At 38.9% G+C, this 23220-nt stretch overlaps 2 protein-coding genes across 3 annotated transcripts in view; one reads left to right on the top strand and one right to left on the bottom strand.

Annotated features, from left to right (window-relative positions):
• Positions 1–2076: 2076 nt before the first annotated feature.
• Positions 2077–23220, top strand: part of LOC110836686 (transport and golgi organization 9) — a 40117-nt gene continuing 18973 nt past the window's right edge. The window contains exon 1 of one of the 2 annotated variants that reach the window (XM_022078124.2): positions 2077–2330. The gene's annotated coding sequence lies outside the window, so the exon portion shown is untranslated. The remainder of the gene's footprint in view (positions 2331–23220) is intronic. The other variant, XM_087357643.1, reaches the window with a different exon arrangement.
• Positions 3056–22719, bottom strand: LOC110836688 (uncharacterized). Its single transcript, XM_022078131.2, has 4 exons — positions 22589–22719; positions 7856–9994; positions 5939–6201; positions 3056–5366 (listed from the first exon to the last, which is right to left on the bottom strand). Exons 1-4 carry the CDS (start codon positions 22621–22623, stop codon positions 5140–5142), a joined length of 2664 nt encoding a protein of 887 aa, XP_021933823.2. The 5' UTR covers positions 22624–22719; the 3' UTR covers positions 3056–5139.

Raw genomic sequence — 23220 nt, 5'->3', positions numbered from 1 at the left:
CATTTGAAACTCCGTACACGAACGCGGGAAACATCAAATCTCAAGCATGTAAAAGTACACTTTTCTATCTTCATTATTGGCTGAGAAAAAAAATGTGGGGCATTACTTAATGAGCGACCCTCGTATATATTATTTTGTACTTGTAAATGAATTTGAAAACTTTTTATGGAATATTCATTTTATGTATTGTTAACATATCGTGTCCAATATTCACACCCATGACTTTATGTACATGTGACTCATATTTCTGTGGTAACTCTTATTGTAGTAAATATGCTGTATGGTTTTCTTCGACAGAGTTTATTTCTTCGTTACAGATGTTTACCCCATTTTCCTCCATAAAATAAAATTATTGCATATTAGTGACTTAATATTTATCATGAAGTCGTCGTCATTTCATTATTACACGTGGTTGGTCTAGCACAGGTATTACAAAAGAGAACCATTCCGTCTTTTCAGAAGTTTTCCCAAGCTTCTTTGGAGGACCCTGTCTGATTTATTTATTTTAACACTTTAATTACCTTAGTAGCTTGGTGCTTTTGTACGTAAACCATCTGGCCACTTTCATCAGTACATACTGTTGAACTAGACCAGCGGTCGTCAACCTTTTTATACCTACCGCCCACTTTTGTATCTTTGTTGATGGTAAAATTTCCTTACCGCCCACCGGTGCCGCACGTACTGCCCATCACCATGAAGGAGGTACAGCTTGAAGACTGAGTGATGACCGGTGGTAAGCCCCCTCGTTATGCGCACTAAACTCGTGCCTTTGGCTGCGGAGCTCATTCGTTGCTCCCTCGTCCACGAGTATACTTCGAGAAGTGTCCGGTGAATTATTATCTATATTCAAAGTTTAGAGATGGAATTCAAAAGTAAATTGCAAAAGCATATTTTAAAAAGTCAAACTCGCTAAGTTGTTGGCAATGTATTTGATATATGGAGGAAGAACAAAATTTGTAACAACGGACAAAAACCGCCACCGCCCACCATGAAAGCTTGAATCGTCCACTAGTGGGCGGTAGGGACAAGGTTGACGACCCCTGAACTAGACCACCTCTCCTAGCAACCTAATATCCAGAAAAATAGAGCAACTATCATTTATTCTGACTTTCCTTTTCCTTTGTTTCTGCTTGACGTACTTTCACTAACATGGTCAGCTGTCTATAAGATCATCAAACATGTTTCCTGCTCTTGTGCTCTCTACTTCAGCCACAAAGGAATAGACTGAACACATTCTTCACAATCTTCGAATTTCTTTTATAGTCTTGTATAAATCAGTCATTCTGAACCTTTACATCTTTAAGTGTATTAGCCACTTCCAATAGCAATAATAATTGTAATGAACAATTTGCAGGTGTTTGAGGGAGATTAAAAAAAAAGTTACAACTGATGCTGATGCAAAGACGCCATATTCATGATTTTTTTACATTTTTTCTGCATTTTGATGCACTTGTTCCATCAAGGCACTAGACTGTATTTCTGCTGAGAGAAGAATTCTTTTTAGCTGCATATGAAGCCGTCAATTTTTCATTGGCAAACTTGCACCCTCAGTGTGCAGTGTTTTGTTTATATGTGAATGTGAATAGTCATCCCAACCTGTCTGCATCATCAGCACTTGATCAACCACTTTTAAACATTTTCATTCACTCATGAATGGTTCATTGTGGCAAACAGTTTTGTCCGCCCTCAGCAGCCAATTAATTATCAGTATCATATACTTCTCCCCTTTCGCTGTTTCATACCATGAAAAATGTACTACAGAATGTTGTTCATTCTTAGTGAACATCGGGATGTCATCGTACACGACGTTTGAAAACCGATGCCAAGCGTCATGTCGTCTCGAAAAGACGCCAATTTACATCAGGTGATCATTCAGATGCCATTGGAAACGACGTTGGAAAACCGATTCTTTACCATTTTTAACGAAATTTGTTTTCGTGGTTTACTTAATAGCATCAACAATTGAAATTCACGCTCCCACCGTTTTATCCTCAGGAAAAGGATGGGAGTGCAAGTAGAAAGGAGGTCAGGAGATGATCTGAATGTGGTGCCCCTACCGGAAATCGACAATGGATTTTCCAGTCTGTAGCCAGCCACTTTGCTTCTCCTCTGTTCCGTTCTCTGTTCTATTTTTTTTTAAATCTCCAGACCCATGCAATGGTTGCGCCATTTTGTGAATGGTCCGCTGTGTGGGTGGTGGAAAAACTGTCATTGAAGTTTAAAAGTGTTTTAATATATTTCTGTACAGGACAATTTAAGATAGTGAAGGCCGGTGTTGTTAATATAAACAATAATAAGTTTGAGAAAGGAGTTTACAGAAGATTCTTCAGGTAAGATGGAAATGACATTTGTTTCTGTCAACCCACGTGCATTTTTGATGTTACATAACCTAATCAGTTGACGGCGTAAGGAAGGAAACGGCATGTACTGAACAGACAGCACCATGTATTTTTCTAATTTATTTTTTTGGGTGGGGGGGGAATGTGCAATCAGTTTGCTTTAATCTAAACGCAATGAAAATTAATTTATGTGGGATCTGCCAAACGCTGTAGTAGCATACGAAAAATGTGACTGCTATTTAAAAAGCCAAAGATGGTTGAGCTTTAGCATGTGTGTTTGGTTTATATTTAGCATTCGTAAGAGTGTAATATTCAGTTGAACGATTTCTCCCTCCTTCATTTTTCATCCCCTAAATTCGTCTCAGAAAGTGCGTGTAAGTTTGGGGCCCAGTCCTGTTATGCTGTTACCTTGTTAACTCGAGTCGTATTGCCTTCTCATATTCAGACCTGTATTCCGGAACAAGCAAAGTTCTTGAGTAAATAATCTGAGAAATGATTCGGTAATAGTTCGTAATATATGCTTCGTTAACATTGATTTATATCTCTTCAGGATTCTGAAAGAGTTGTTGAAGGGTCAGGAGTTTGATTACAATGAGTAGGCCCAGCAAATGCCTGTCATTTCTTGATGGAGTTTGAAAACATCTGTTATGCATTTGGGTCTATGGTGGTAAAAATGTGTGAAAGTGGAGGATGATATAAAGAAATAAAGCAAAATATAAAAAATAAATTTTTTCATACATTCTTCATATATTAGGCTATGCAAATCAACGATTAACATGTAAACAATACTTTTGACACTAAATGTAATCATCTGTCAAGTAATAACCACAACAGTTACAACAATAATTTTAATTTACAAAAACTTCACCATAAACACAAATTATAAGCTCCTTACAGTTCCTTCAACGTATAGAGGTAGCTTGCAGTGAAATATGCAATAAAGGGGCATCTCAAAGTTATCTTCTGAAACACACTTTGCCCTTTGTACACAAACTTACTTTAAGAATTTTCAAAGGAAATGGCAGTGTAGTTGCTTCTTTATATTTCTGCATTTTTTTTTTTTTGGGGGGGGGGGGTATGGAGGGATATGTAATATTTAACTGACTACATCAAGCTCATTTCATGACCGCTTAGAGGAAAATGACGGACACACATGAAATTGGTAAAGCAGTTAACAAAATGCCACATATTTCTCTTAGTCTTGTTACTGATTTTGAATAGCCTTGGTTATTTCAAGTTAACTTCTTTCAGTACGTAGAGATAAACAGTTGAAAACAAGATACTCTTCTGTGATATTGGTGTATAACTTTTTTAATTGTCTTCAAAAGATTTTGATTTTCCACAATTACATTACTGCATCATGCCTTTCCCTGTACAAAGTTCAAAAATGAACTCATAATAGTGAGATCAGATGTGTGTGCCTTCAAAACTACCAAACAGATTTCAATTGAAGTGTCAATCTCAGATGTCCTCTTCGAAAATATTTTATTACACAGAGCTGTGTTTACGTCATTGGTTAATTTAAAAGTGCAAAACTAAGCGTACTTAATGATTTTGTTAGTTACTTTCTGTTTTTGTTGGTTATAGTTGTCTTCCCCAGCAGGGATCATTATTTTAAGTGTGAATGAACTTAAATTTGTTTGTAGGATCTGTAGAAAAATGGAAAAGTCCTGTATTTTATGTCAGGGGCCAACACAAATTCTAATCGTCCATAATATCATCCTCCATCTGTTCTCCAAAGAGGTCTACACCAATGTGCGTTTTTTAAAAATAAATTTGTGATATTTCACAGGACATGAAGTTTAATCTTCAAAATATTGATGATTTCTGAACATAAGCGAAGAGCGTATTTAAAATATTACTCACTGAAAATCAGATGCCATTTCAGTGCCTGGTACTTACTTAACACCTGCCAATCGCCTCTCATTTTTTTGTTAAACTGGCCACTACGAAGCTCATCTCGCTGAAGTACATGACATTCATATAAATCTAAAGCACATTTTTATAACAGTCATGATAATTTAAGTAACGCTTGTAACATACAATTACTCTGAAATATTATTTCAGCATCGCTCAGTATTTAATAACATCCATTGCATTGTATTTTCAGCGTAAAGCAGTGGTTCCCAAATTTTCCTTCTTGATAAAACAGTTTATGTAAAGTCCCACCTATAATGATCATTTTCTGAAAATGTCTCATTTTCTTTCCCATCAGACATTAGCTTGACTTGCCAGTCTCTGAACAACAGAACCTTTACGTGTGCTCCCACAAATAATTTCCCTTCTGAGAGGAAAGAAAGTTTGTTTTGAATTCCAGAGACAGTTAATTAATATAGCAAAATGCCATTCCCGGAGATTTAATTAATATATAAGAGCATTTTACAGGGTTCCTCAGTCTAGATAAGTTTAGGTACCAACCAAAGTATTTGCATTACAGTATTCTCCATTTATTTATTTCCCTATCCAAAGGTTTTGGAGCTATTACTACGAGTGTAGTAACACAACTGTCTTTTTTGGGGACAGGATTATAATTCTAGAATAAATATATTTTTATACCACTGAATGTGAGATCATTTTATAATGAATTACTTACATTAAAATTAAGAAAAACTTTATCGGGGAACCTCCAACAACATGCAAGGTCAATCCACGAAGGTGGCATTCAAGTAAAGTTATATTTTAACAGAGTAGCACCAAGTCGATGTGGAGAAGTCCATTTTAAAGTGGCATGTTAGAGTTTTAATGTAAAGTTCTTTATTTGTTTGTTGACAATTTTATAGACCGGAAAGTGGTTATTTGTTCATATGGAAGTGGGGTTATCATGCCATGACGGCATCCAGTTGACATGGCCACGGCCATGCCGTGGCTGCTGTTTGTTGGGCGGTATGTCCAAGAAGTTGCTGCGAGGAATTGCTGTGGGTGCATGAGAGAAGTGGCTGTTGTTGTTGAGGTCGTCCAAAACCACGAATGCTTGATTGTTGTTATGCTCCATTTGGTGCAGTGGGTACTGCACTCGATGCGTCGGAACTGGAAGAAGGCAAACCAAACTTCTGTTAATTCAGCTTATTTAGCTGTTAGAATGAGTTGAGATGAAGTCACTGAGATATTCGTATACCAGAAACTACAGTTACTTAACTGTGTAAAATTTTATTCGGTCCAAATAGTCTGAATTGCTGCAAGCAGTCATGGCAAGTTTTAGACCCAATTTTGGAAAGATGTGCATCATTTGGAGCCCAGAGATTGGCTATCCTGAGGCTTATTGTGATTTTCTTCAGTCCTTCCAGACAAATGTGAGAAAAGTTCTGGTACATTAAATCCAATCACAAGTGATTGCAACCACATACTTTCAAATTCATTGCTTTTTATCCTGTAAGTCAACATCACGTGATCTGAGCTGTTGATACCATCCTTAATCAACCGTAAGTAAATAAGAACACTACTTTCATTTATGTTTGCAAACCCAGAAGGGAAGAAACCACCAGGAATACTTAGGCATACGTACAATTAATCGTATTACTAGATGGGAGGGTGTGAACTAGGCTTTTTCAGGATAGCTGTAGTGTCAGGCTCTTGTGAATACCGCGTTATCTGATACTAACATTGATGTGCAACTTCGGGAGATGGTGCCCTCGACGAAACAATGGACGTCGACAGAATGGGGTGCGGAGGTGAACTCCTGGAAGATTGACGTCGTCTTCCCCGTCGTCGCCTGCGGGCAAAGTCATCATTTTCGTCACACGTTTCGTCCACATTCATGACATGTAATTTGAATGTCGGTTCGGTACTTCCTGTGTCTGTGGCCAACAGATCCTCCGACTGCTTGCTTCCATCTCGTCTCGAAGCGACTTTCATGTTGTTCCACCTATTGAACAGATGTCACAAGTTTAAATACTAGACCGTGTGTTTATTTAATGCATTGCGTTATGTCACGGATTCTCATCCCGCGACCTTCCGATGTTTTGTGAGGTCCGCGTACATTTTTTCTGAGACCTATTGTGTTAACCTGCGTGTTGAACAATAATTCCTTGATGAGAGAGAGGACATCTTATTAATGCAATCAGTATTTGGGAATATCGATCTCTGTAAACAATTGCCTGCTTAATGAAGAGCCACAAGAACTAGATGGACGCTTGGGTTGATGCATGGGAATCTCAACAACAGAAGTTAAACCAGATATTGAAAGATTGCTCAGGTAAGAGCAGCGTTAGATATCTCATCAGTGATTGGTTTTCTGAAACAATGGCTGAGTAATACGTAAAAGTAAACTGGTGCACATTGTTTGGTATTTTCCTTCGTCTGTTGATTTAAAATGTTATAAAAATACGAAGTTACTTTATTTGGTAAAACTACACATTTTAGTAACATTGGTCCATTGGAGCTAATCTTAATTCCTGGGCCAAAAATATCCAGGAGCATATTGTCATACCATCGGTCCTTAGTTACGACTTTCATCTTTGATCCGGCATGATTTAGAGTAGGCCAAAAAGGTAGTTATTTATGAATTTTCATAATAACGTCTATTCCGCAAAGTTATTCCCGGACCCGATTCCTTGCTCTTTTCTGATTGATGCTTCATACACAACTTTTAAACCACTACCAGTTTTTTTAAATTCCGATTCGTATTTAAGCAACTGAGGTGATTTTAAATTCCGAGCAAATTCTTCATAGATGGTGGTTTCCATAACCCATACTCACTTCTGCACTCTGACCTCACGAACGAGGCTCTGGCGACTGATTCATGTTTGTTTTAACATTATATTATTTGTAGAACGTCATTACTAGAAACAAGGTTAATTTTATGATTTATTTCGTTTTTGTTAGCTTTATTTATGAGGTGGACGGAGCAAGTAGCACGCATGGGATAGATGAGAAATGCATTCAGAATTTTGGCAGGAAGACCTGAAGATAATGTTCCATTTGTAATATAATATTGAAATGAGTCTTCGAAGAACTGGGTGTGCAAAGGCTAGTACTTAATTTATTTGGATGAGGATAGTGACGGGGTGGCAGGTTTTTGTGAACGGGGTAACGAATTTTTGACTAGCTGGGCAGATGTTAGCTTCTCAACGTGACATCTACTTCGTGGTGGCAGTAGACTTTTATGTGCTGACACTTCTTTCGGAAACAGATTCTTAAGCTGGGAGGCAGGAAGAACTACTTAGACTCATAGATGGTTGTCTTCTTTTGCTGCTATTGCCCTGATGATGAAGGCAGCAAATACCTCTGAAACGTTGGTAAACTTCTACCAGACTACACAATGCTACAACCCATAAAACAGCCCTCTTCGGGCTTACCGCCATGAAAACCTCAAACCCTACTTGCCTAGAATCGTGTCCAGTGGCGGGATTTTGTTAGCGATATACTGAACATTCGGGTTTTGGTACCATGGAGTCAGGTAATGTATTGACGGTCGCTATTGAACAGAACAGATGAGTCCAGTTTAAACATTGGTCTTACACTACTCCCCCTTATCAATACATCTCTCGTATAGCGTTAGAACACAGGTCCTCACTCACGGGCAAGTTCTCGGTCGGCCGTCTCCATACTCGAACGTCACAGTCTTCTCCCCGGGCCTTGGCTCGTCTTTGGATAGCGTGTTGTAAGCTCCAGAGCAGTTTATTGCCGTAGGAACTACTCTTTTTGAAACGTTAAGTCTTCTAGACGCCCGAGGGCTGCTTATTGCGTCTACTAGTGACGAAGTTCCTTGTACTTTGAGATTATCCACTGGCCTCCTCCTGCTAGGAGTCCTGTCACGTGATGTGTAATCCACATAAGTCCTCCTGGATTCCACCTCGTCAGATACTCCAGACACTCCTCCGTGCCTTCTTTCAGATTGGGCCCTGGGCGTGTGGGTATCGGCCACTCTAAAATTTCCGTTCAGACGCTTCAACTGACCCTGAGGTCGTCTTGTGACTGACTTTTCTTTAGGCAAATCTACATAAGAAGATCTGTATTCCGGATTTTTATCTATTCTGCCCTCTGAGCGAAGGTTATATTCAGGTTGTGGACTAGGACATCTAGGCTTTTTGAACGGTTCGTCGGCTAGAAGGAGTAAGGTGTTGGGGTCATGCTGAAGATGCCCTGCAGGCTTCGTAACTACAGGTCTTTCTCTAGGGAAATCTGTAAACGATTCTCTGTATTCGGGATTTGTATTCATTTTTCCTTCGAGACGTAGAGTTGCTGGTGGTCTCTTTACAATCGCAGATCTGCCGCTGTTTGAAAATGGGACGAATTGAGCCTCTTTCTCAGTAATCTTTTCAATGTCGCCTTCTGGTTTTAGAGATGTATCTGGCTTCTTTACTTTCGGTCTGTGCCTAGGAAAATCAACATATGAATCCCTGTATTCCGGTTTTGATTCTATTTCACCTTCAAGAGTTAAGTTTGTTGGTTTTCTTGCAAGATCCGGCCTTTTGCTTTTGGATAAATAATCTATAAACTGAGATTTTTTCTCGGTGGTAATATACAGTTCTCCTTCTTGCTTTAAATTCACCGGTGGTCTTCTTATAACAGGTCTTTCCCTTGGGAAATCTCTAAACATGTCATTATACTCTGGCATATATTCTACACCCCCTTCTAAAGTAAGATTATTTGACCTCTTCAACATCTCTGCTCTCTTGCCTCCAAGAAATTTTATAAAATTATCCATATTTTCCGTTACATTTTCCATCTGTCCTTCTAGCTTCAGATTAGTTGGCCTTCTCTTAAGCTCCGATCTTTTGGGTGACGATAAATAAATATAGTTCTCACTGTTTTCAGTTAATGTATACATCTCGCCTTCTAGATTAAGTTGTGTAGCCCTTCTAGACAGCTCCGCACGACGCGCGTCTGTAAATTCCACGTATTTCTCCTTGTGTTCCGTTACCGTATCCATATCACCCTCCGTTCTAAGACTAGTGTTACGCCGTGCGAGATCAGGCCTTTTGGCTCCTTCATGTGGACCATACCGCGAGCGTATTTCCGACTCTTTCACTAATACATCACCTTCGGTACGCAGAGTAGTTGGCCTTCGGGCAAGTTCAGGTCTTTTCGCAGATTCGAAGACCACATACTGCGCATTGTTCTCTGTTAACAGAGACATCGGAAGCTGGCGATGATTTTCTGAATTTATGTGTGTGCGAGGTCTAATAACTTTGGGTCGTTGACGCGGGAAATCTACGAAAGTATCATAATATTCAGGCCTGAGAAACAATCCACCTTCCAGCTTGAGGTCGTCTTCAGGTCTTTTTCGTCTTCTGCGACCTTTCTTGACCAAAACCTGATGCTCTCCTTCTCTGTCTATGTTCACCGCTGTCACTAGAGATCCTTCGGAGGTCCCCAACATTTGAGTGAGGTGGTCCTCGCCGAAGTAATGCTCCTTGTCAGTGGGAAGGAAAGGATGTGGAAGAAACCTTCTTGTATATTCCGATGTAATTGATTTGAGAGACCCTTCTTCTGGCCGCAGATTGTCCTTAGGACGCAGGTTGCTAGGAGGACGACGTCGGCGGTACTGACCGAGCTCATCGACAGTGAGCCCTGCAGGGAAGCCACTCTCGTTACCGATGACAGTGGCTCTAGCTCCCAGTTCCGGGTCAGAAGAACATTTCTTTTCAAGGCTTGGAACCCCCAACCTCGCACTGCCGAAGACCAGGGTTCTGGGGCGGTGGTTTTCGTTGTGACTGCATATAAAACACACAGATACAAGCGTTTTAACACGTTGTTTTATAAAACATATTCCCAGAATTTATGTAACTTAGTCTTTTGTACATTTTTGTGGTAATTAAATGAAGAAAAATGAGATGAGGCTCAACGTTGCTAATATTCCTGTTTCGCAATCGTGAGGTTGCATTTTCAAATCTCGGGTCGAAGATCGCTTGAACGAACATAATATTTTTGTGGTCTTCCTCAGTCCCTTCAAGCAAACGCCAAGATACTACCTTAAGTTAGGCCACGACCGCTTCTGTCTACAGTCTTATTAATTTATAGTTCACCAACCTCGTCATTATTAACTGGCACAGTCTTTAAATAACCAGTGGTAAGATTAGATGGGTTGAGCATATAGCACGCATGACTGGTTAGAAATACTCGAAAAAATAGTATCGTAACACCTGATGGAGAGATAATATTAAACTGGAACTTAAATATAATAGATGTGAGAGTGTGGAATGGATTTATGTATCTGCGATTTTTAATATGTTCACACATAAAAAATCCATTCCTTTAGCACGAAGAGAACTACAGTTTCTGAGGCTGTAATAACATCCGAAATCAGTTTTATGGTTTCAATATTACCCCAGTGTTTCGTGTATTTTTGAGACTCATTATGTCTGTTATTTTGTACCTGTTATTAAAAACTTATTGTGTATGTACGAAGGGACAGAAAACTGGTTTGATAGTTACCAACGGCCGCAGTTGCCCTAACCGGTTTCCAATAAGACGTTTGAGCTGCCAACCGCGGTGTTTTCAGAAACGCAACCGCGCGGTTGGTGAAGGATTGCTGTACTCGAAGTTCACTTCTCTTCTAATTCATCGGTGCTGAGACATGTCAAGGTTAGTATTCTTTGGTAAATGAATACAGCCCTTCAGCAAGTTTGTTGATAGGTATGCAAATTTCGAGCTGCACGGAGCTCGTCGTTCTGGTGGCGACGCCCTGCGACAGTTATTAATTACACGTCGCAGAAACTGTACCAACAACGAGGAATCGCGTGATCGATTACAGAATATACGCTGTTCGTACTCTGGGTATCATTTTTTCTTCCAAGATTTACTTTTGACTTGGGTTCGGTCCTACGTTGTGTAAGCCGCAATAGTTAATCGATTTTCTGAAGAAGAAAAAACGCTCATCGTAAAAGAATACTGCATAACATAGCAAATATATGTTATTTCCTTACGGTATATTACTTCCTTGAGACTAAGAAACCTTAGAAAGTAGGCGGCGAAGACCCACACTGGGTTGTAGAGCCACAGGAAGAAGAAGAATATAACTTCCTGTGAAACATTTGTTCGATATTCTGAATTAACAATAAAAAATAATTTGTGGCCTTTGTAATGTTTATTATGATTTTCTTTACAACAGTAGATGTTCTGTAATAAATAAATCAAACAGTGAAGTGGCTTATACCAAATCGCTCCGATTGGAGCAGCGCTGGTCTTTCCGCTGTTGTTTTTGTCTGGAATAGTTTAACTGCGTCAAGGATGTTTGCTATTATTTTTAAACAGAATGTCCTTCCCCCCCCCCCCCCCATCCCTTGCATATTCATTTAAGGATTGTGCGTGCAGAGTCATGGCATCCGGAATAAACTGCGCCATCGCCAGTTTTCTCATCACTCTCTCCCCGTCCACCCCCTGAACTTGGGCTGTCTCTGTCCCATTGCCCTACAAAACAACACGCAATGGAGTTAGAATTATTAAGGAAACATTTTACGACTTTAATTATAGACGTAAGAAAGCAATTTTTTTTTCCTTCTGAGTCTCAACTAACATTATCAGCTAATATTACATATTTATTTGTGTTTGCTTGTATTACTTACTTATTTTTTAAAAAATTAAATCGTAGGTATTGTAGAATTTTAGATGCCCAAATTTTGAGTTTGGATTTTCATTGGCTTTGTCACGAATCGTATTAACTTTGCGATATGGCTGATTAACCACCAGTTTTGAATAAAGCATTTTTAATTACCCATCAGATACTTCACATTAAGTCATTTTGAATCATCTCGCTTGCCCAGTGACGGAATTCATTCGACTTGAATCGGAAAAATATCACAGTCTAGTCTATTATTGCCTTTCTCCCGGGGGGGGGGGGGTATTTCTTGTAAACCCCGCGAACGGCAAATATCCGCGATGTGCGAAGTTCACACCTTATGAAAATAATGTGGTTGGGGGGACCAAATACACGAAAAACATGATATTGAATACGAACATTAATGATTAATAAGCGTTCAAATATTTGTTTTTCTGTTCGTTGGGAAGACGTCGGTGTGTGTGTGTGTGTGGGTGAAATTTATCAGGATTATCTAACACAAGGTCAACGGCCAGTACTGAAAATTACAGTCCAAGTCAATGCAGCACGATCTATGTAGCTTCTGAGGCAAGCGGGCAGACGTGGGCTGTGGAAGTGCGACCGTGAAAGAGCGAGGGACCTACGCCGCGTTGTACGATAGCCTATTACAACAACAATTTTACCGCAAATAAGCAACGCAGTGATACGGAAACCTGTAAACGAAGGCGACATTTCGTTATACTGATTTTCATTTAGTCTCAGTACGTACAATTCGGCGGACGCCCAAGACCACGCCTTGCCAGACGCTGGTGGCTGCATATGACGGCAATGTTCGTTTTCGTTTGTACCTACCAGCCAGGTTTCACAACATAGAAGTCGATTTATGTACGGTCCCTGTCAAACAAGATCATCTCTTTTTTTGAACCAGACAAATGCATTGTGTCCCAAAAGGATTTATACACACATTCAGTGAATGAAGCAGAGACATTTAAATAAATTAAATCATTACATACGTCAGAATTGGCACTTGGTGATTCTAATATAGATGTTCAAAATGACTACCGTTAGACTGACAAGTGACTTCCGAAGTGCTTCTTTTGGACACTCTTTATACACGTATCATTCTGGCGCCATTACTATGTCGTGCTGCAGAACTTAGGGCCAAGTGAAGAACACATTCTTCTTAAAATATAAAGCCGAGCTGTGTCACTAAAGCTCACAGCTTTCGATTTAGTGATATCGTGAAGTACCGAGTTAAATAATATTGCTGCACAGACATCTAAAGTTTGTTTATTTTGTCCCGAAAATTGTTGTTTTTTATAACACCACAGAAGCAACCACGAAGACATTTGGCCCGGTCCAGAGCGAGGAGGAGGATGTGTAGACAGTCACTGGGGCTAATTCGCGTGAAGACTTGAGTCGGTCGATACTGGATCAGCTGATAAGCAGACACAAGGCTACTAGATTATGTTAAGTTATTCTAGGCGGCAGTGAGACACGCAAATCGCGGTCTTGAGATTTCTTTTACTATTGTTTCTGTGTATGTGTGGGTAATAATATGGGACTCGGAGGATGGAATCGATGTATTATTTTGCTACTGGTAGAAAAACACTTTTTGTGTCACGATAATTTGTGGGTATTTTTATATTTAATTACAGAATATCGTAAGCCTCGTATTCTGCTGTATCTTCAGGCGCAGTGTACGCGTTGACTTTTTTTTCAGTTTATAGGGAATCGACTAAATTCATTCTCAGCGATCGTATCATGTTGCAGAACTATTTTTTAAACTGGGCATGAACTCCGTACAATTTGTTCAACGGTCACTAACAATACCAACATGGCGAACTTGTCCGAGTCAGGGGAATAATGTCAGTTTCATTCGATGTAGGGTCCTAAAATTTGTAAGGCGACCTATTTTTGAAAAATAGCAGTCTTCTGAGATGGGTTTTCGGGAATGCATAAAGTAACGCATGAATGTTTGATAATAATACAGATTGATTATTTTAACTCGACGAGTTAAATTTTAAAAAAACATTATTTTATTGCAGGCGTAACAAAAGTTGCTAAGTCTAATTCTTCGGAACTTTAAAATGCGCTATGCCAAAGGCGGATGTTTATAATACATATTTTGAAATGACAGATTTGTGAAGGTACATGCATAATACGCACAGTTATAAACAGTGCATATATGTTGGGACAATATCGATGTAAACTTTAGAAATTGTAGAATCATGTAACAACGTTAGCGTAATTTAATCAAGGATACTATAGACAAAACACGTAGCACGCATGTGGTGTTGATAAATGCATACAATATTATTTCCTGAAATCTTCAAGGAAACAGCCCACTGTGAAGACACAGATCAACATGGGAGGATAATATTACGTAACAGAAAACATTAACAAAGAGACAACATTGTGGGCGGCTAGATAGTGTATCTGTTACTGCTTCTCATTCGGTAGGTCTCTAGTTCATATCTAGGCCTGGAGGCAGGTTATTCTGAGGTTTTTAATAATTTTACTCATCCCTCCAACTAATGCTTTTTTCTTTTCAATTAAGCATTCTGGTCTGGAGAAAAATTAACTTTATCTGTATACAATAAAACTGCTATAAAAGTCTCTGTCATCGCAGAACTCAGCATGCGTTCTCAAGGGTTCGAAACTTGCGACCTCAACTTGCGATTGGTATTGGCGATTCCAGCTCCAGAAAGGGTTGCATAGCTTACAGGACGTGGAGATAACGTTTTACAGCCCAGTTCACGGCAGGGTTCCTGAAGTCTGGATCTCACATTGCGATAGTGCGGAGTAACGTGATATTTGCGTATACTTTCCATGCAGAGAGCGATCAAAGCCAATGTGCTATTCTTGAAGTAGGGGAACCCCCGCTGTGAGCCGAGTCATCCTCCAAAGAAAACGTATAAGGCTTCAGTAGTTGCTGCTACCACACAAAGAATTGGGACGTGAATAAGTCCGATTTCATAGCCGGAAGTAATTCATCTTACAGCCTTGCACTTTGGGCACGATGTGAAGTCAGAAATGTTTCATGCAGTAGGCCTGCAGAGACGTGTATTTGTTACCCCATGGTGCTGGGTCTTAATACACAGCTCGTCAGGGTATTGGTAAATTCTGGTACTTATCATTATTAATTTTAAAAAAAAACTATGTTGCACTGAACCAAACGTTGCTGTTGTATTGAACGAGTAGCTGTAACTCTTGCCTAGTATTCGGGAAGTCAAGGTTCGAATCTCTATACGTCGAAGATGCATTTGAACTACTTTAATTGTTTATTTCAGGCCCTCCAAGCAAATTCTAGAAAAGTACCGAAATTAAAAGTAGGTTACGATCTGCTCCGTTCATGTGCCCTCTATTTGTCATTTATAATGAAGCAATATCAGGTGAAGAATACAAATTGCGCATTGTCCCTTGTGTAATTTGTTCGTGGTTGACGTTTCGAAAAACTGACAGATATTACGAACTTGTAAAGCATAAAAGTAAAAGTGGCGAGCCTAATTGGGCGAGATTTTCGAAACGTGCCAACTGAGAAACAGGATGCACATCGTGGCACTGTTTTCCCGCCCAGTGGCCGATTACCTTGACATGAACATGGACGCATTTGAATAACAAAGGTTTCGTGATCAGAGCCACCTCCTCCCTTATCATATAGGTCAGTATTGCCTTGATGCTGGCCTGCTCAGATAATTTTTTCCTTTATAACAGTGCTGACTTCTCAGCACAAAATCAAATGTATATTTTGTTGTAATGAAACTCTGTTCTAACGACACGAAACACAGGTTTTCATGGGAACGTAATAGTTACCCAGCTAGTCAAGAAATTATATTTCTTTTTATGAAACCCGAAGGTTTGTTATAATGTTCACCAGAGCTTACAATTGGACTTTGTTCTTAACCGGTTGAATACATTTTCCATCCGCATATCTTATTTCTGTAAGGTCCATTTAGTACTGTCCTCCCACCTACGACTACATATCCCGAGTGGGATTTTAAATCATGAGAAATATATAAATAGTACACATTTAATAATTACGTGTCCTGACTTGGTGGTGGGGGAAAAATTTATAACATTGTGTCGTATAACAATACGACACATTTCTGTTTCTTCTGTGCTGGAATAATACGAAAAATATATTCAAAGCACGCTCCACGAATTTGATATCAAATTTACGTGTGCAGCAAGCAACAACAACAAAAACTTGAATAATCACTGGTCTGTGGAATAAATAAAACCCACCACACGTGACGGAGACATCAGACTGACACATGCCTCAGTAGACGCGAAGGGGACGCAACATTTCCGAAGCCCTACGAAGAGAATAATCGGTCTTGCTTTTATCAAAATGCTTTTTAGTGGCTTATTAATCAATTGTAGTCGCCCTTTTCTACATGACCCCGTGCGAGTTGCTTCTTTTGTTTTCCAGTCGTATGTTATAAATCTAGAGCAAAATTTATAACACGAAAGGAAAAAGAAAATAATGAAAAAAAACTCATGTTTGACCTCAAATTTGAATAATGTTTGAAACTGTTGCAACCAGTATTCTGATATCTGCGCCCAGCTTATCGTACAACCTACATCCCCGACCGTAGAATTAGAGACAGAAATTGGACCCATATCACACCGTGGTAGCTCCAAAGTTTTATCTTCGCGTAACTCAGCAGCATTTAGATTTTCGTGGTTCCATTTAGACACTGTAAGATCGATTTATATTCTTCAACCCAACGGTAAAATTACGACTTTGCTAAAGTTTAATTTTCATTGTTCACAAAAATAAAATAGTGTGCACATTTAGAGATTGTAAAGAATGGCTAACAAATATATTGCGTCGAAAACGTGCAGTGAATTAAATAGAATTTACAGACTTGATAAATGAATATCGAGATAATTCTCTGAAAAAGATTAGACACGTGTTTACTTGAACTTTGTGAATGGAACTTTCGTTTAATATGTAAGATTTGAGGTTTTCGCAGCGGTGAGTATGAAGATTTCCGTCTTCTGGGTTGTTGCGCTGTGTAGTCTGGTCGATGTTAACCAACGTTTCAGAGGTCATACTGCCTCCATCATCAGGGCGATGAGTATGAAGATTTCCGTCTTCTGGGTTGTTGCGCTGTGTAGTCTGGTCGATGTTTACCAACGTTTCAGAGGTCATACTGCCTCCGTCATCAGGGCGATTCTTAGTATGAAGATTTCTGTCCTCTGGGTTGTTGCGCTGTGTAGTCTGGTCGATGTTAACCAACGTTTCAGAGGTCATACTGCCTCCGTCATCAGGGCGATTCTTAGTATGAAGATTTCTGTCCTCTGGGTTGTTGCGGTGTGTAGTCTGGTCGATGTTTATCAACGTTTCAGAGGTAATACTGCCTCCGTCATCAGGGCGATTCTTAGTATGAAGATTTCTGTCTTCTGGGTTGTTGCGCTGTGTAGTCTGGTCGATGTTAACCAACGTTTCAGAGGTCATACTGCCTCCGTCATCAGGGCGATGAGTATGAAGATTTCTGTCTTCTGGGTTGTTGCGCCGTGTAATATGGTAGATTTTAACAAACGTTTCAGAGGTCATACTGCCTCCGTCATCAGGGCGATGAATCGCCCTGATGACGGGACAACCCGGAAGACAGAAATCTTCGAACTTTCGTTTGTTACTTTCATCCAGATCCACAGAGATTCACGATCTGGTCAGTATTAAGATTTAAATACAAATACAGATCGCTGAACTTTATTCAACAGATATCACGTGTGGGATACGGCGGAAGGAAGAACACAGAAAAGGGAAGAGCCAATGTGTTTACTGAAGCGATCAATACGACGGCGCCTAGAAAAGTAGTTCCTGTCTACAGATGGTTGCCAAGCAACTAGAGAGATATCGGGAACTGGGTATTCCGTCACGTTGTCCTAATGCAATAAAAGCAAACTCTAGTTCAATGGGTAGCTGAGGAACAGGTTTAAAACCTAGGCTAAGGGTTGGAGGACGGGGGGAGGGGGGGAATTCCCTGCGGGGTCAAGAATTTATCTCTTCGTCGCCATGGTTTTCATTACGGCGCGCGGGTGTGGGTCTGCCCAGCCTCCTAGCCAGCGAAATTACCGGGGGTAAAGCGGTCTGGGTGTGCAGATGTAGGTCACTATAGGCCTGTATCTGCACGGGTTATCGTACGTTATTTACTAGCTACAACTGGGAGGTCTATAGTTGCAACAATTTTCTAAAAACTGTCAATAAACTCCTTGCAGCACATTCCTTCAGAAGCTGATGACCGCTTTGTTGGTCAAGAAATTGTTCTCCTTTTATGGCATCTGGAAGTTCATTACCCTGTTCACAAGATCTCGCCTTCTGTCGTGAGTCAGTTAAGTTAGATGATATCTGCTGAACATGACGCACGGTTGGGGAAATAGTAGAATATAAGCATTTTTTATTTTAAAACTTAAATGAAAAGGCTCCTTTGGAGACAAAAACGTAGATGAATGTGAAGTATTAAAATTGACTGTAGATAAATAGGGTATGAGGGCGCAGAATATGCTTAAGACGCCATGTTCGGTCTAATCGACTTTTATAAATATCGTTATGAGCTATTGGTTTTCGTTAAAGCACGGAAGTTCATTAGCTGAATAACTGGCAGCTTTTAAAAGACCATCCTGTTCTACAAGGTTATTTATATCGGTCCATTATAACCTTACGATAACTACATGAAGTTTAGAATAAATTATGTCCATTTTATCAAAACTGATAATCGCAAAACCATTGACGCGTAAAATTAATACTAAAATCATTAAGTTAAACAACTTTGATTGAAAGATTGTTTGGTATTATGTCGGCACACAGCCTTATGTAACAAATAACGAAGACAAGCTGTCTGTGATATATCTTACTGTGAGCTATATTTGTGTTGCAGCAATAGATATGTACCTGCGATGTAAGAATGCCATGACTAAAGTTAAATGCTTAGAAAGCGTGCTCGCCTGTTTCAAATTAGAATGAACCTCTCCACTATCGTTGATTTGTGTAATTTCTGTTTGGGGGTCGGCAGGGATTCTATCTGCATACTTTGATACGTCAATCGTTTACGAATAGGTGTAGTCCTTGAAATAACATCAAATTAAAAATCCAGTAGGATTATGTCATGAGACGTAGGTGGCCAGCGAACGTGGCTTAGTCTCCGATCCATCAACGCGGAAAATTTCTGTTAAAGCTTTCACCAGCAATGAAATGTGGCTACTGAGGGGAAACACAACTTCAGGGGGGGAGACATGCAGTTGGCTTTATTATTATAAACCTTTAGCAAGCAGTTAAAAAGCAATTCATGTTTAAAATACCTACTACTTTCCCTTGCCTCCTGTGTGTGTCAAAACACCCTCACAGTTTGATGCTGACGCAATTGAGTCAGGTTTTAGTAAACACACATCTTCCATGCAACGTAGCAAATTCTGCAGTAAGTGTAATTTAAGATACCAGCCTCGGATGATTCATGTGGTAGATGAATAATGGTGCCTTTCACTAGCAACGTCATGACTGTGGAATCTGCTCTTGCATTTTTTGGGCTATGTTTTCTATGTCATTTTTATCTCACTTTCAGTGTGGAAGTGTTTAATAAATAGGTCAATTAGATCGAGTGCTATTGGTCAGCAGAACATACGCCATTCGTTTGTTTAGTTATTATTTTATTCTTTATTTATTTTAACATTTCTTAGTTGTTTTATTTATTTAATTAGCTTGTATAGGCTATTAAAATATTCTGCATAAATTTGTCTGCAGTCAGACATTTGTTACAGTAATACTTCTTAAATAAATTGGTTGCAGAATAAAGTTACGCTGACAGGCCATTCGAGCGAATATTTTTCCTTGAAAACTAGTTGTTCCTTTTTGAATTCGTTTTCAGAATTTTCTGATTGTTACATGTAAACGTAATTTTACAGACCTTTGTGTATTCATGGTAACAGAGCAATTTTAAGTTATATTTTACACTTTGGAATGGAGAATACACACCTTACATCCATCTAGAGTCCAGGTATAGAACGAGTGAAGCTTTGCCTCTATGTGTGTTCGCCGTGTGGTGCTTAGGTCGGGAAGAAAGTTTAACTTTAACCTTTACCCTCTTTTTACGGTAATCACATGTGCTCCATGTGTCTACGTCGTAGTGTTACACGTTTACCAGGTGAGTCTCATTCATAGAAGATGACATGTCGACAGAAATTAATAATGAACCGGGGTAACTTGGGGGCAACGTTCGTGTGACTATTGACACTGTAGTTCAGTCGATGGATCGATCGCTCACCACCTGTCAGAACATCACTAGTATGACGTCAAAGCAGTCTTTTATGTAGATTAGTTTGTGTTCTAAAAACCAGAGTTCTGACCATTTCAATTAGGTTATTGTAATTAACTAACGAGCTCCATAGTGGAGTCTCTCCTGGAAAGCAGTGAATTTCTTGTCTTTACGAAACCCAGTTATCTATCACCGTGTGCGCGGAAGCCAACATTGAACCATATTCTAAGCCATTTTATTCCAATCCATGCCGTCATATCCTGTTTCTTCAAGTTCTAGCTTAATGGACGTTCTGCGTTGGTCTTCCAAGTGGTGTCTTTCCTTGGCGTTTTATAACCACATATTTATCATTCTCCATGCGTGCTACGCAGACTGTCTATAGTATATTATTTGATTTTATCACCCCTATAATATTAGGTTGAGAATACTAATTATGAAATCCCTCGTTGCGTAATTTTCTGCATTCAACTGTTCTCAGTATTTTATTTCCAAACAGACTCTACTCTTCTGTTTGGTAACATATTTCTAAAGTGTGGAATTTGTCGAAAAATTTATTTGGTCGAAATTGAAAATAAGATGGCGACAGTGTGAAGAGAGGCTGAAATAAATAAAAACTCATGAAGACGGAAGGAGAGCAATCTATGAATTAATTAGGTTAATTAATTATTCCACATTTTACATCACATACATAAGAATTACAGTTAATTACTCTTTATTACTGATTTCTTGTGCGAATTATCATGACTTGTGTATTGCGAGAAGAAGGCGTCATGGAAGGTTGAATTCACATTACATTCGTGTATTACAAAAGATTTAATTTAAATAGAGCGTCCGGGAGTTATCTTACTTACACAGTTTCACTACTGCACGTGTTATGTAAAGTTATTCCTCCCGGTATTTATTGTGTTGCTTACGTCATTAATTTGTTATGCGCCTTTCCAGTCGCGTGCAGATAAGCTATTGGATTCCGGAAATATTTCTAGCAGGCAATGACCTTCAGATGCATTGATACCTACATAAACAGAAGACCTGGATATCACTTCTTTACAGCTGATTAATCTCACAAATTTTCTACTGAATCACAACTTAAATTCGTGTAAATCCGTGACTGCTGTCCATAGACTAGAGCCAGGAGGCAACTCTATTAGTGTGCTGTGGTGTAACTGGTAATCAAGGGGCTTGTAATTAACGTTTACATGGTTTGTTACTCCTGTGAATTTATCGATCCTTGCCTTGTACAAGTATCTCACTCCCCTCTCATCCTCCTTCAATCCCACACCATTCTATTATATTGCGTTAAGAGAAATCCGCATAATCACGTCTGGGAGGGGTGGACAGGATTCAAAAGTCTCAGGATAGGGACCAATTTCCGTCTCTTTTGAACACAAATGATTCTTTGGATACCATAAGAGACTAATCATTTTTTTACAAGCTTAACAACTATAGGCTTCTGAAGGAGGACTTTGCTTAATATAGTTACTTAACTAGTTACATTTAATATATTAATATTAAGCCTCCGTGCTTAGTAAACCTCTTACATTCAAAAAAGACTTGTTGTTTATGCAATCGACTACATTGACTATGCCCTCTGTCGTAATGAATATTCGATTTACGTCGTCAGTGAATTTCTTACACATTAGAGTTTAACGTTTGAAGAAAATCTAACCTCACTTGTTAACATTAAGTTTTATATATTACATGGCAGAACGTTGGAAATTTATATATTAATGTAATGTGCCTTAACAATTTTACAGCTCTAATACTGTGTGCCATATGATGCTGAAATAATATTACCATATTGTGTTGTGCATATAGTATTACGTTTAAATATAACCTATCACATATTATATTCTGGTGCTGTAAATACATATAGGTATTTAATAAATATGTAAATGATCGTAAATGAGTTTGTTATCTGACGACCTTTTTAATATTTGTAAGTATACGGTAACACATTTTCAATTGTCTAGTAATTTTCCAAGCTTGGAGTGCCTGTAATTTTGTGTGACAGCGGAAAACACAGGGTGACGGAAAATAATTAAACCTATTTTAACGTTCATTACTGGCATTTTAATTACAACTTTTATTTTTGTAATAGGCGTTGAACTTAATTTCTGTAGACATAATAGACCCAGCGACATAAAATCTGTCGATTGAAAATGTCTCTATAGTTGTATTTTTTTCAGGCATTGATATAACCAGTTCTCAAATAATATTGACCTATAAAAGAATTTTAACAGATCACACCACTTTGTTTTGTGCATTACATCAACTGATATTCTATTTTCATGTTATGGTAGTAGTGGCAATGGTTCCTTGTTATTTGTCGTCCTGAATTTGAATAAAATATCTCTGTAAGTATTTTAAATATATTCTGACAATATTGTTACAGACTTTCAATTTTTAATTAAATTTATTAATGTTTATCGAAATTGTAATCATTAAATTTAAAATTTATATAATGAATGGATTTAGCGCATTTATTATTTATTATTTATGACATCACTCACCTGACGTCTTGCTCATTTTCGTTCTTGCTCGACATGCAGTCAGCTGATTTCTCTCATAGACGAGGCTGCCAACAGGCAAATGTCTGCATCCTACATAACACCTGCTACTGCGACTTCCCAAAACACACTGCCGTTATTCAGGCGGTCTACCTTCGGTGTGCCATGCGCTCTAAGGCAGGATGTCTTATGAAACTGAAGAATACGGCGTGGGGCAGAAATATATAGATAACTGTATTGTTGCTTCTAAAAGCTTTGCCCCTACTTTTAAAATATCGTATAATTTCGTATGAATTACATGAATTGGGGATATATGATACAAGTAAAAAAGATACAACACGCTTTTTTGATTATTTAACAATGCTTGTTCATTTGCATAGATTATATAACTTCGAATTCTGGAATAACTGTGAACGATGAATTCGAAATGTTGTGAAGGAAGCGACAGTGATGTATTTTAACGCATTTTACAGAAATTTTCTGAGTTTGCCTGGGAGACCCTAGAAATGCTAACCTGTCCTCGTTACGATATTCGAAACCGGGACCTTCAGAATACAAAGCTATATCCCAACGTCTGAGGATACGTTGAACAGTCTAACTCTGTGGAAGAGGTCTGCTTGAGAAGTTCAGCTCAG

This window comes from Zootermopsis nevadensis, unplaced genomic scaffold (genome assembly GCF_977971745.1).
Source record: "Zootermopsis nevadensis isolate Lab colony 2312 unplaced genomic scaffold, Znev_1.0 Znev_ptg000028l, whole genome shotgun sequence".
Lineage (NCBI taxonomy): Eukaryota > Metazoa > Arthropoda > Insecta > Blattodea > Termopsidae > Zootermopsis > Zootermopsis nevadensis.
This window is presented reverse-complemented; position numbering and strand designations above follow the sequence as displayed.

Excerpts from the sequence above, each read along its gene's own strand:
- LOC110836688 (XM_022078131.2), bottom strand. The coding sequence starts at position 22,623 with ATGTCGAGCAAGAACGAAAATGAGCAAGACGTCAG. Across the intron at positions 9,995-22,588 it reads GAAAATGAGCAAGACGTCAG|TCACAACGAAAACCACCGCC; the intron begins GTGAGTGATGTC and ends TTTTATATGCAG. Across the intron at positions 5,367-5,938 it reads TCCCGAAGTTGCACATCAAT|TTCCGACGCATCGAGTGCAG; the intron begins GTTAGTATCAGA and ends GCCTTCTTCCAG.